This window comes from Ascidiella aspersa, chromosome 9, assembly GCF_963924565.1.
Source record: "Ascidiella aspersa chromosome 9, kaAscAspe10.2, whole genome shotgun sequence".
In the NCBI taxonomy this organism is placed as follows: Eukaryota; Metazoa; Chordata; class Ascidiacea; order Phlebobranchia; family Ascidiidae; genus Ascidiella; species Ascidiella aspersa.
In genome coordinates, this window is record NC_139455.1 from 2,797,235 (window position 1) to 2,811,813 (window position 14,579).

At 36.9% G+C, this 14,579-nt stretch overlaps 1 protein-coding gene across 1 annotated transcript; it reads right to left on the minus strand.

The window, feature by feature from the left end:
* Window positions 1–1,070: 1,070 nt before the first annotated feature.
* LOC146131882 (uncharacterized) lies at window positions 1,071–13,566 on the minus strand. The gene is made up of 16 exons (XM_083397114.1): window positions 13,450–13,566; window positions 12,994–13,074; window positions 12,735–12,848; window positions 12,312–12,482; window positions 11,821–11,924; window positions 11,258–11,403; window positions 10,602–10,706; window positions 9,425–9,490; window positions 8,657–8,726; window positions 8,322–8,416; window positions 8,000–8,069; window positions 7,200–7,396; window positions 5,426–5,515; window positions 5,006–5,053; window positions 4,499–4,603; window positions 1,071–3,685 (listed from the first exon to the last, which is right to left on the minus strand). Exons 1-16 carry the CDS (start codon window positions 13,564–13,566, stop codon window positions 1,434–1,436), a joined length of 3,831 nt encoding a protein of 1,276 aa, XP_083253240.1. The 3' UTR covers window positions 1,071–1,433.
* Between the last annotated feature and the right edge of the window lie 1,013 nt (window positions 13,567–14,579).

The window sequence follows — 14,579 nt, forward strand, 5'->3', positions numbered from 1 at the left end:
ATAAATATTTATTACTTAATCTTTAATTGATTGATTGACCCTTCATCAGAGTGTCCTGTCTCAAACACTGACCAGGGGTGGTCAAATGTGCCAACGACCGTACCCAGAAATTATACAAGAAAAAAGTAGTAAATTACTAAGTTGTCTTAAACTAGGTAACAGGTATGTTTACCTTATCGGAATGTCAGTATTTTAAATACTAAACTATAATTTGGTTGTTTAGTTTATTTAAATTGAAGTTCATCTCTTTGGATTATTATTTAATAACAGAAGATCGCAAGAGTAAAGGCAAAGGAAGAAACCAGATATGATTGTTTCGGAACATTCAGGGAGACCTAAGCGACTTCTCTTGGTGAGAGAAAGGACAAAGTGTATTAGCAGGCACAATAAAGGGCACTTCAAACAACAGTTTAGGCAGATAAATATAACCTTACCGCTAGTTGAAAATAAAGGGTCACTACCCGAGTCATTTCACACAATTTTAAAGCAAAACTTGTATTGTTCGACTTGCTACTGATTTTGAATCATTTCATAATTACTTTTAGTGGTACTAGGTCTGTGTCCGAAGTGTTTGTGAGTCCGACTGAGGAATACCTTCGTATCATTAATAAACTAAATTTGTTTGTTTAAAATGACGTTTAAAACATGCCTTTTGGTAGTGAAACTATAGGCTGTTCTTCTAACTAATAGCTCTATGATCTAACAAGACGTAACAAATCAAGCGACTGTCATCAAATCGTCTTTTTGAGTAATGAAGGTAGCCCTACATAATCTGTTTAACTTTTCCTAAAGTCTGTCAGAAAGTACGCAATTGGTTAGATTAGAGTTTTTGCGGCAGTGGCGACGGTTATGATTGGTCGAAATCGAAATGTACAGAATACAATTGCAATGCGCGGTCAAATACACGCCGCTGTAAGTCAGCGCAGAAGTTTGCACACAATGTTGTAGAAGAAGAATAGAGGACGTAAAACAAACACAAAACACGCCTACAGCAAAAAACAACAACAATGAAATCTTGACCGATGGAGCAGAAATTAAACCTTATTTTGAGATTTTTAAGTTTCATACAATGCAAAATGGGAAGTGATATAAATTACGGAAACAGGCCATTCGCAAGTATTTTTGGGTTTGCATTTTGCGGCAGTGTACAGTATTAGTGGCGCCAAATAGTATCCATCCCTACGCATGTAGAGCGCTTTATAGAGCAGTTTGTACAAATGTGCAGATGTCTGAAAGTGCCAATTCGCATCAAATTCGATTCGTAAAAATTGTAAAAGCGCCCCGGAATGTCCCACGAGTCCAAAAACCACTCAATATTTTCACAGGGGTAATTCACCAGCCTTTGGTAACAAGTATCGGCTCCGATCCGATATTATCGGACATCCCTACTACAATCTACCTCGGCGAAAGCCAGCTACAGAAAACTAAAAATACTACTTGCTGATTGGCTTAACAGGGTCACGTGACCGCGGTTGGGTGGGCGTGGCTTTTTTGATGGGCGAAAAATCGAGTTGATCGCCAACATTAAGGTTCCTAATCACCAGGGGGGTGCGAGAAATACGCGGGGGGGTCCGAACGCAAGCCGTCATCCGCTCGACCGTCTTGCGGCGCGGTCTGACGTCACTGGTGATGACGTCAGGCGCGTTTTCCTTGGCAGTGCGCGATTTGGCGAGCGTGTATGGGCTGTGCGCTTCGGTGGTTGTGTTGTCTTTGTAGGGAAGAGGCGAGAGCTTGCACTGGTTGAGCTGGTTGAACTGCTCGATGGCCTTTGACACCTTGCCCGGGTTCTTGACCTTTGGCGGGTTCTTGCGCGAGGACAAGGTGTCGGGGTCGCGCTTTCGTCGCTCAAAGTCCTTGATCCTCTGGGAAGCTGCGATGGTGGTGAAAACGCGAGGTTGCTTCCCGGCAGATTGGCTCCTGGAGAGGAGAAGTCCGGATGTGCTACTGGTGGGAGTTTTGGAGTGAGATCGCAGTTGCATCTTGTCGGGGAGGATCTGATCCTTGCAGAGGACTCGGAGCTTGGGACGCGGGTTTATAGAGAGCGGAGTGCGCCGCATCATCTGTCTACCAGGAGAGTTTATCCTCTTGACGACGCGCTTGCGACCAGGGCTCTTTGTGACGCGATGAAGAGGACTTTCTCCTCGCACGATGGAGCACTCCTCCAGGAGTTTAATCCCGCTTCGGCGCGAGATCACTCGGGATCGCTTGAGAGGCGACATGATGGGAGGATGTCGGAGGGTGACTCTTCGGAGAATTGGGTTTTCGGAGCGGACGACTTGAAAGATTAAGGAGTCGAGAGTCGCTTTGCATTCACGATTTATCGCTTCGTCATTTAGAATGCAATTTCCCAGGATTTCGCTTCGGTTGTTTGATTGTTTAATAGGTGATACGCAGGTGTCCTGGTGGGATTTCTCTTCATTTTCCTTTTTTGTGCATTCCTTCACAGAATTAGCGACTGGTTCACATTTTGCTTCCCGTAGAATATTTGATGTATTCGCGGACATTTCGGCATCAGTTTGCGGTAAAACGGGTTTTATCTCTAAAGGTTTTTCTTTTGCAACTTGAAACGCCTCAATTACGACTCGTTCCGACATTGGGCCTTTGGTTAAAACGTCGTGAGAAATGATATTTTGCTCAAAGCACAATTCTTCACCTTCTGTGTCGTCTGTTCTTTCAGGTTCCTTCACGTGAGACAATGGCTTGGTAGTTTTAACGGAAGATGTTACATTTATGAATTTTTCATCAGAAGTTGTTGGTATGTCTGCAATTTGCCCAGACATCCTAGAATGGCCCTTAATTTCAACATCTTTGCAAAGAGCAGACTGATTTTTAGAAGGTATTGAGTCAAAATGTGTTTCTTGTTTAAAGGAAATCGAGTCTGAATCGTTATCGGTCACATTTTCACACGTAATTTGTGACGATGAAGATCCAACATGCGTCAAATTCAACTTCGAACCCAGGTTTTCTGAAGATTGCAGAAAAGAGTCGATTTTGGAATCGATGGAATCAAAATTGTGTTGACCGCTCGCTAGAGTTTCCCTCGAGAATCGCAACAACGAAGCGGATGACTCAACACTCATGTTTTCGACGGATCGGTTGGGGAAAAGCTCGCCGGTAAAATCCGTTCTTGCTCCAGGATCAGATTCAGTCGTCATGTCCGCATCCGATTCCTTCCTTGGAGGAGAAAACTTCTCGACGATCATGAATCCGCTGGACTCCGCAGTCACGTCTCTCGAGTTTAGGGAAGAGAGACTTGTCTCCCGGGTTCGGAGGGATGTGCAGGAGGACTGACTCCGAGGAGACATCCGGGATCTGGTGTCAGGCTCGTCCAGGACTTCATAGCTGCTCTCCAATTTGCGCTCCGAGGACTCAAGGTCGCAAACGCTCCGGGAAGGATCCAGCTCTCCGCTAAAGGAGCGCGGCTCACTGAGGACACTCCCATTGTGCTGGGAGTCTCTGTGGATTGGAGAAGGAGGAAGACGGTCTTCTTCTTTTGCTTTATCCTCTTCTTGGAGGTTTGTTGACATAGGCTTGTTCCGCGATATGAGCGTGTCAAGGCTGAGATCAAAGATCGAGATTCCGTCGCTTTCGTTGAGAAGATCTGAAGATGAAGTTGAGGTTGTTTGTTCCGAGATGGGAGCAGAGTTCTCCTGGTGGTATACGTTCGCTTTCAGGAGGTTGTCGCCTGCGTAAAGAACAAATAAATGGTTTGCGAGTGTTTTTAGTGGTCGCAAAACCTGCGTTACCAACAGGTTAATACAGCAAATGGAATAAAACAAATTTGTTCAAACCGTTTAAAGACCAGGCGCTTCGAGAAAGGAAAAATTGGATAATGTTGTATGGAAGACTTTAAAATTTTTATTTCGTTTATCTAGTTGTACGAAAAGTGTAACAATTTGAAGACTATTTAAATGGCCTACTGAAGAACATTGAGAGTTTAACTCAGGGGTTCCCAACCTGGGGGTCATACGTAAAGAACAATGACTGGGTTTAGGTTTTCAGCCGATGTGTTTGTTCAAACCGTTTAAAGACCAGACGCTTCGAGAAAGGAATAGTTGCACAATGTGACTTTAAAAATTTATATTTTGTTTATTTGGTTGTACGAAATGTGTAACATAATTTAACTATTTCATTGGCCTGATAAAACCAAACAACTAATGGTTAATGAACGCGACGCTAAATACCATAAAAAACGTTTATAAGCATATTATAAATTATAACTAATGGTTCGTGAGTTTTTGTCAGAGGTCGCAAAACCTCCGTTCGTAACAGGTTAATATTTCAAATGGATTTTAGTAGGGTTTAAATTAAGCATTACCTTAACAACTATTACTAGGGAGATTATATTTTTGACCTAAAAATTAAAACAAAATTGACAAAATTTCACTAGGCCTTTCCATGACCCCTAAAACTAGTATACGTCCCCAAAGAGGTTCATGGTTCGCAGTTTAAGAACACCTGTGGTAGCGTCTATGGACTTTGACAAACATTTTCTCACCCGATTCGTCGAAGGTCTTATCTTCAGAAGTTGTGTCGGAGATGGTGGACTGTAAAGTCTCGCAACTCTTGAACTTATCGTCGTGTCTGCTAACGTTCCATTGCTCTGCGCGTAATGAGAGAAACAAATATAAGCAAGCTTAAAAATACAAGAAAACGAGTGTTAGGCATTAGTCTATAGCAGGGATGGAAGTCGGACTCGGAACTCGAGTAAGACTACCAGAGTCCGACGTGCGCAATTGAAGATCAATAAGGTTTTAAATTGGATATTGTTAAGGTGGAATATTTCAAACCATGTATTGAGGGTGAGTTGCTATATGACCCCTCCCACTTTTTCATTTTATGGATACGCCCCTGAGTACAGTGTTTCTGTATTTTTGGCGCAACATTTCAACACATACATAACGTTATTCTTAACGTACGTATGTCGTAAGTGAATAAAACGAGAGTTTGGAAATACAAGGACATATTTATTACACAATTTAAACAGAGAAAATAATTGGAATACCGTTGTGGTCCCGTAGCTTTCGAGTAAATGCGTCCGATTTGGTTCGTCCTAAAAAATTGAAAACATTTTTATGAATTAAACGATTTGGTGTATTGCACTTGTTAATAATATGTTTTATAATGCAAACATTTAGTGTTAATACGACAAACACAATGTTTATAAAAGTTCCGAATTTAAATATCCATAGTTTTAGGTTAGGTGTATCAAAATAGGTAGTTTACGGCAAAAGTTTGTGACAAACAAAAAGTAAAAAGTTCTTTTTTATGGAACTTAAGTCAGTAAACTTAATCTGAAATTAGAAAACAAGTACTATCGAAAGGTTTTTATTAAGTTTTTACCTTAAGATTCATTATTATCAAGCTACAATACAGAGCGGTGCATACTAGTGTACTTAAGTATGTTATAGTTGGCTTTGTTTACCTTTCCTTGCTCGTTTAGTTCCAGGAGAGACAAACGGCGACTTTAATTTGCTGAGGAAATTCTTGTTCTTCCTCTTTTCTTCGCCAATATCTAAAAATGTAACATACAGAACTTTACGCGGGCAAATGTAAGAAGGCAAGAGCAAATGGTGTCCTTGCAAAGTAATGGCGGCAATGCACCACATGTTTTTCGGGCATTTGTGTCGAAATATACTTTCTACCTCAAAACAGAAAGTTTTGATTTTCATACAAATGTGATTTTTACGTGCTAGTGATATTATCGGTACTTGTTCGATACTAAGGGTGGTATCGGTGCCGATAAGATATTAAGCTAATTTATTACAATAAAAATCGAAGATGCTTCCTAAGGCAAGAGCACATTTCGGCATAAAACTCTAAAAATAATTATCAAATACCATTATAAATTCGACCAAGAAACAGACCAGTTGGTAGAGAGACGGACCCGGTATGACCGGAGGTCGTGAGTTTGAACCTCACAAAAGGCTAGTTGTTTTTTAAGCCTGCCTTGGTTGCAGTACAATTCCTGATCAGCCTGACTGATTTCGGTAAGCCCATCCAAAGGCATCTTGTGTACTAGCCTATATATCGGTGCCGTTATCCTTGGCCAGTACGATTCAAGAAGGGCATTATCACAGAATACAAATTTTGTATTTATACGTTTCGGTTAAATTTTTTTTTTTTTAGCATTGACATCATTTACTATAGGGTCGAAGTATACAAATAAAATATGAACCTAGTAGCTTACATTCCTTAATAAATAATGTATTTCTTTTGCAAAAAACACCGAAACAAAAAACATGTATATTTGTGGGGCGGTTTATAAAAGGGTTTTAAAACATCGTTAAAGCAAGCGAAGTATGTCAACCAGTGAAGAGAGTTGTTGTGAGATTGAAGCATGTTGTAAGGGTCCGGTCGGTGGTTCAGTAACAACCATTTAAAGTAGGTCAACGAGGACCATAAAGTGTCGGGAAACAATCAACGAGGTTGGAAATTGACAAGATTTAGATTTTTGTGGTACATCTTCGAACAAAAGTGGATTGATAATGGTGGAAAAAACTCCAATGAAACCTGGAGTCTTTAGTAATAAAACCTTTAATCTTAAATTTAGTTGCAGAGTTACAGAAAACACACCAGGTGTTCTTTATAACCATAGGAGTGCAACATTTGTTTGGAGCAAATTTTATAAGCAAAATTTTGGTGGTTTTGCATAACACGAAGTAAAAATTTAACGCGATATTGCAAAATGAAGTAAATAAAGATATAATAAATGTTTACAAAGGCAAAAAGTCAAAATTGTATGATTTGTTAATACATCAACGAGGCCTTGAATGTATTTTTTTAGAAATAAAGAGATTTAACATACATTTCATCGTATATTGTTCCAGCAAAGTTATCTTAAGAGGACTAAAAAATATTTTGTTAATAAACCTGACACGATTGCGACAAATTTGTGAAAAAAAAGTTATGGGTTTTCAAAGACCCAAAATTGAATCGCTTTAAAATGTATTTCTAATATATTTCGAAAATCAAACAACAGTATCTATGCAAAGGTCAGCACTAGGAAAACTAGTTTTTTTAACTGCACCTAATTAACACATAACTTAAGTTGCACGTAAAGTTAAAATGAATAAAACTTTATACTGCAACTTTGAATCCAAAAAAATCATTTAAACTTATAAAGAATCTTGCGTTTTATAAAAAAAAAAAACTTTTATAACTTTCAAGCTCTACAGAAGTAACCGCAAACATTTCACCTGTCAAAGACTCGCAGCTGTGATTGGCCAATCGCTGCCCGGTGAGGTCACGTGCATCGTCACGCCCGACCGCTTGCCGCTTGCCTGTGCTCTCCTGCTGTTCTGACGCGTTCTTGTTGCGGAAAGTGTTCTGGAAGCTTCTACGAAGTTTGGAACGCTTTTTGGTGGCGATGCACGGGATCTTGTCCAGCACATATCTAAATTGAATATTTTTAAATAAATTTGCAAATATAGCTTTGCGCAAGTTACTTGGAAATCACTTAAAACCCATTTAAGTAATTTGGGAAATAACTCAAGTCAAATCAAGTATTTTCAAAAAATAATAAGCCAAAGTCATTATTGGAGCAAGTCAACTTCAACTCAATCACTGATATAAAAAAAAAACTATTAAAATTGGTAAACGTGTTTGATTGGTCTGAGCAACAATTTAACGAAAAAACAAGCAGAAAATCTAATCGTTTACAGTTAATTATTTTGGGAAAATAGGAACACGGCGGTCTTGCCATAATTCAAAAAATTGCCGAGAACTCTTAAATAAAGCTACTTATACTGCATACAAATTTCAAATCCATTTTTGATTAAAATTAAAATGGATTAGCTCTAGCCAACATTATTTATTTAATATTTGTCGGTTAATCCATTTAAAATTTACAGGGAACCATGAAAAACGTACTGCGGGGTTGCGCGAAAATATTTCTATATGTTTTTTTTTTAGTTTTATGGTAATATTTAAACGAGATCGATTAGAAATGTCTCTTATTTCTCAACAACAGCATCCCTAAATAAATAAACAAACAAACCTCTGATGCTTGTGGGTCGGATTGAGGCTTTTATCTGAAGTAAAGTTGATGGTCGGATGGTTCGTGTCATCTGTAAAGGAAACGAAAATAAAGTTAATGAACATTTAAACTTCAGTCTTTTTATATGTACCGTACGGAACTGCATCAGCTTTATTTTTTAAAAAACACGTCACAAAATAAAATTGTTTATACTTTATAGTTATTTAAAAACAGAATCTAGAAATCTTGAAACTAACAGGATCTTAAAAAACGCTACACAGGGTGTTTTTTGAAGTAACAAACATATATGTAAAATATATCCCCGATATATATTATTACTCGCCTGGAAAGGGGTAGGGTGTTATGATGATTTCTGGCAGCTGCATCTGAGTTTGGTGAGTCGCGAGTTCGGTGTTGCCGGCACCTTGTAAGCTTTTCCTGGAGAAAATGTATATGCTGGTGACGTGCCATGGGTTTCCCACAATCTCCGATTTACCGGAGGTCTTGAGTTCGAACCTCACCGCAGGCTATAGTTTAGTATAGGATCGGTACCGATACTGCCACTTGGCAACAGGTATCGGCTCCGATCCGATATTATAGTACATCCAGTATGCATAGATGAAATCCTAACCACACTTATGCAATGCATAGATGGGATGCCGAAGGCTTTAGTCTTACCGTTTAGCTGGTCTTGCGTTGTCCATCTCAACTTGGCTTGTACGTTTCACGCAAGCGTGCTTCTCCAAATCTAAACAAACACAAATAATTACATATTTTATTTACTTTATATTGGGCTCCTAGTTATAAATATAGTAGGCCTTTTTGGCCCTGTGACCCTATGACGCGGTATTAGTTTAAAATTGGCGTATTACTTTTTTGTTGTGGACACGTATGCGATTAAAGCAGTAGGTTGATTGAACTGTATGATTAGACTTCACCTTGATTCAGAGCCAATTAATAGTGGCACTTATCAGTATTAAAAACAAAAGCTTATAATCAGATATATAGGAGCAAAAGAATAATTAAGTTTTCGCCGGAAAAATGATATTATTTAAGATCTGTATAATATATTTAGGCCTAGTGGTATAATTGTGGCCCAATATATGGTTTAAACCTTAAGGCTATAAAGTTTGTTTATAGGTTTTACCTCATACAAGCCAATCATTGAATTGAAACCGGGTAAATCAATAAAGAGCATTTAACATTAACTAATGATGATACAAGTATTTATAGTTACCTAATACAAACCACACAATAAATTGAAAGAAATCCGACAAAGCAATAAATAGCATTTAGCATTTACTGATGATTATAGAAGTGCGTATCGAACTGTATTTATGAAGATGATGTCGATTTAATCGATCTTTTCGGCTTTCGACAATCGATATTAAGCTACATTACAGATCCGTGCGAGAATTTCACAAATTATTAAGAACAAACTCTTACCGTGATGAGCCGATTTGTGGTTGGTTTGTGCTCGAAGCGCCTTTCCACACACGCGCATCATTCGTTCTGGGAAAATAAATAGGATTCTCCAAGCATATTGAGTTAACGAGGTCAGTCTTTAAAAATAAATTTATCGCTACTTACTGGGTTCTTTATAGTTTTCTTATAGGTTTTAAGACTTAAAATTGGATTGTCCGAAATTAGAAAACAATACAGTATAAATGCCATGGTCAACACAAGAAAACATTTTTTCCAATGTTTTTTTTAACAGGATTTAGTAACATATACCGTAAGCTGGAAATAAAAATACTTTCGAAAAAACGGAGAGTTTTTCAAAAACTTTTTTTACGCAAATAAATTGACAGGCATTCAATGACTTTTAATGACTTGGTGCCTGGTGGCAACCCTGCTGAAATGCCAAACTCATATCGGTATATGTCGGGTTAGCACAGATACCACCCTAGGCCCCGACGAGTACACATACTACAACTTAGCATCGGGTATCGGTTCTGATCCAACACTATCGGACTTCCCAAAAGCATTTTCAAAAGCTTCCAGCGTAGAACCGGCACTCGCGTCGTTCTTGTGGTTATTACAACTATTGACACGCATTTTTACGCGCGAGTAAAAACACATGTGGAACATGCAAGAGCATGTCCGGTACTGCCGAAACCTCACTATTGCAAATAAAAGTGTTTGACTGCGTTTAGTAGAGACCGACCGATATCAATTTTTTGGGCCAATACCAATTTTTTGCGATTTTTGCCAACCGATACCCGATACCGATTTTTTGTCAACCTGAAATAAGTTCAAAACTTTATATAGTTTTAAATAAAACCCTAATAACATTTCAGATTATCTACCCAAACTTTTAAACCTTTCAGTTTGCGTTTTAACTTGACAGGATGTTTAAAAAAATGGAAAATTTATTTGTTTTTCAGAAAAAAACAAATATCTTCGTAGTAAAATTTCGGCCGAAACAACTTGACCGATACCGATATATCGGTACAAGCGAAATATGTTTTATTGTTATGTCGATATATCGGACTATTTTTATTTTTTAGGCTTTAGGTTAAGGTTGGTATTTTTAGTATTGATATATCATACTATTTCGTTGGGGTCGATATTATTGGTAAATCTATTTATCGGTCTATTTCTAATGTTAAGGTAAGCTTACGTGCGATGCTTCTCCGTCTCTTGTGCCTTCCTTCAACCACGATACAGTGGCTGCACTCGCCGTCGTTACAAAGCTGCGATTCGTCCAGGGAGGGAGAAAGAAGGCCTGGAATAATGTAATAAAATATATAGATGATTTCAGCCAAAAAGGTCGAGTAAATCAACATTATCTTGATAAAGACGTTTCGATACGAACTTCTGTTATCAGCAGTTAATGTGAAAACATATTAAATACTGAGTTTAGGACACACTAATTTAGTACTGTTAGTCGTTTTCGCATTTGTACCTAGGAAACCCAGATAAAGTTAGTTTTAAGTCAATGTTAAAATTACGTGTTTTTACTAAATCTTTTTTAATAAAATTAGGTTGTTTATCTAAATTTTTGCATTGCACGTTAAACTATTTTCTTCCTATATGTTGCGTTTTTGTTATTTTTTAGTTGAGATATTGTCAATGCCCAAACACAGATAAGTTGGGCAATTTCAATAGATTAACGTTTAAGACTTAAGTTGACTTGCTCGTATAATGACTTGAATGGGACTTGACTTGGGCAACTGATCACTTGGACGGAGATTGACTTTTTTTTTTTTTTAAATGACTTTACTGGAACTTTAGTCCTTTCAAAAAGACTTGTTTACAACACTGCCTACTACTAACCAATGTCGGTGTGATTGGTGATGAGCAAGTCAACAAACTGGTTGCGTCGTTTGGTCAGGTCTGCCACGTTCTGCTCGTTGAACTTGGAGTCGTCCAGTTTTATAAGGTTGGGAGCAAACAGCTTGGCAAGGTTTGAAGAAGTCATTCTAAAGAGGAAAAGATTATACAAACTTTAATCGTTTTATCATGTCAAAAATATGCTGGAATTAAAAAACTTATTTATAATTTTTTCTAAAGAGTGGTCGAAACTCTTTAGAAAACCTTTTAGAAAAACAAAATAAGGCTTTGATTATATTTGTCACAATTTAATCTCCTACTTAGTGTTATTATACCCATACAAATCAACCAGGAGGAAGTAGATTCTAATTAATTAATTGTAATAGTTGCCAACCTGAATAAACTTATTCAAATGGAATCTATCACAATAAGAAGTTAGCAACGTATGACACATCAAGAAAGTGGCTTGTCCAGTGTTTTTGGAATTGAAAATTTGGATGATTTGACATGAACAACATGTAAATGGGTAACGGTTTCAAACTTGGCTGCCTTAAGCATAAACTTACAAGTTTTTGTTTGCGTTTAGAGAGATTTCAAAAAGAAAGTCGATAATGTAGACCAGGCAATGCAGGTGACAGCGTGGCAAGACTAGGCAAAGAAGTTGAATCATCTACAAGCAAAAAACATGACCAATCGAATAAAATGCTTAAAATCCACAAAAAATGCATAACATTAGGTTAAAAAATTTCCTTTTTTAACAAGTGAAACCGGGACAAATACAAATCAACAAGGATTTTTTTTTTGAAAAATATTTGATTTTGTATTCGAACACAAAGAGTTGCATCAAAAATCTTTCCAGTAATAACAATTAAATTAAAATTCCTGAAGATTCCCAAATGTCTCGCCGCATCCTTGAACAGAAAATGGCACCCCAGTTGGGAACCATTGCTTTAGGCACACAAGTTAGAACCACAAAAGATGCCGTAAATACAAATCAATAGTGTATAAAGTTATTACCAAGGTTAACAGTACACCTATAAAAAACCCTTGCCCATACCTCTGTTGTGTTTATGTTTTTGTCGGTTGACAAAGACATCAATTGCATAATGGGGTCGTGCATAAAGTGGGGGAATAATCCAAAGGGCAACTCGCGGAAGTACAGCTGAAGTATGTTGGCGACATCGTGTGGATTTTCGTGCGCCAAAAGGTGACCTTTTTCTAATTTTTCCTGATTATAAATTAAGGGTTATTTAGATCCTATATATATCTACATTACATGAATAAAAAACTGGCACATAGACCTGATTTGTGGGATTTTTGGTATAAATTTATTTTAACACTATTAAAATACATGAACAAAAAGTTAAAAAAAGAAGGTATTAAAAGACAAGGACAATATAAATATATAAACTTCTGTGCTCTCTAATTAAAACTAAACATTAAAATGTGGCCGAAAAAGTTTCATTGTGTATATATATACCTTTAACAAGTTAATTCTTAGTTTGCTGCCAGGAATACGGAATATACCTTCCACATTGGAATGCTGCCTCAAGAAAGAACAAACATGGTGTACGAAGCAGGGTAGGTAAATTGTCTATAGAAATAAAGTTGTATCCGGTTAAAAATTATGAAACTTACTTTTAAGTTGCTTTGCTTTAAGAAAGGTATATATCAATAAAAAACAAACAATTTCACACAGCTGTTTACTGTTTTATTTTTTTATTATGTTTACACATTACCCCTAGTCGATCCATGTCAACTGGACTTTTTTCCGTCCATTCCAAAGCTCCACCAAATAGACAGAGATGTTCTTCTTTAAACTAAACAAAAGAGTAAAATATAAGTTAAAAATATGATAATCCATTATGCTGCTTAGGAAAAACTTGATATTGATTGCTGTTCTATATAAATCAAATCTCCAAATCTACTATACATCAATTAGAGATAAATCGCTACCACTTATTTGGACCACTACATATTTTTTTTTTTTTTTTTTTTTTGCCAAAAAAATAAAAAAATTGTTAAAATTTAGAAAACACTATTTCATATTTTTCAAAATATCGGCAAAATATCTGTTAGCGATATACCGGTCTATGTCTAATTATTACTACTTAAAATGCAGTCATTATAATAAAACTAATCCTTTATAGCTAAGTATTGATACAATCAATTTAGAATAATTAGTTGTATTTTACCACTTTGTTATTTTCGTGATTTCCATCTTGGATCGTCAATTTGATGTTTGTCAGTTCGGTAAATCTTGCTGCTGCTAAATGACGTAAACAGAATTCATCACAGGTCAGTGATATCATTTTAAAATCCTCTAAATATAAATAAGAAATAACATAAAGAACAAAGAAACTCTGTTCGCATGAATTTTTGATGTGATAAATTGTATGTTTTATTTTCCTAATATAAAACTCTTGGCAAGTAACAGATAAAGTTGTTTTAACATGTCGCTATGATAAAACTGATTGCATTCCAATGCCTTCCCGCCAGAGATCTTTGGCGTTGAATGCTTGCAAAAATCACGCCAGAGACGTAACTTGGCATGCAATATCGCCGGCATAGTGAATTTACTAAAAAATTGTCGTTTTTGACGTATATATTTAAAAATTGTCCTATTTTGGCGTAAGATTTCTGCCGAAAAAAATTTCGCGAAAATCTTTGGCGGCCAGGAATTATGGAATGCAGTCAACTGGTAAAAGCATTAACAAAATTGAATGTTTTACGGCACAAAGGTAAATCATCATTGATATATGAGCAAGAAATTACAAAAATAAAATCCAATCTATGTTGTAAAGTTAAATTCTTAAAATCACAGATGTGAGAAACTTAAACAACACAGATATTTGGATTTTAAAGCTTTCCCCACCCGAATGTTGTTATAATTTGGCATGAGCACAGTTGCACACTCCGCAACATTTGCAGTTGCACATTTTGTGGAAATTGCTGAGACTTCAGTCAGTTGTGTAAACATGAGAAAGTAAACGCGATAAAAAGTTATGCATACAGTTTTCGTTAGTAATAAATTTACTGCCGCGCAAGCTTTAGAAGTAACATTAGTAATCCTTAATTTCATGCTGAACATATCCTAAGCGCAAAAACCAAAGTTTCAAATCTGCCAGTCTGGAAAATATGGCAGATTTCAATAAGATCTCGCTGGTGCACGACCCAAAAAATTCAGGTGACCAGGTGCAACAAAGGTCAAAAAAGTCATTTATCATTTTCTGATGCACTCTGTTTTGCAAACGTGGCCGAGTAAACGTATGCCGTACAAGCGTTTTACATTATTTGGGGTTAAGTTCAAACTTTTTGGGATGCA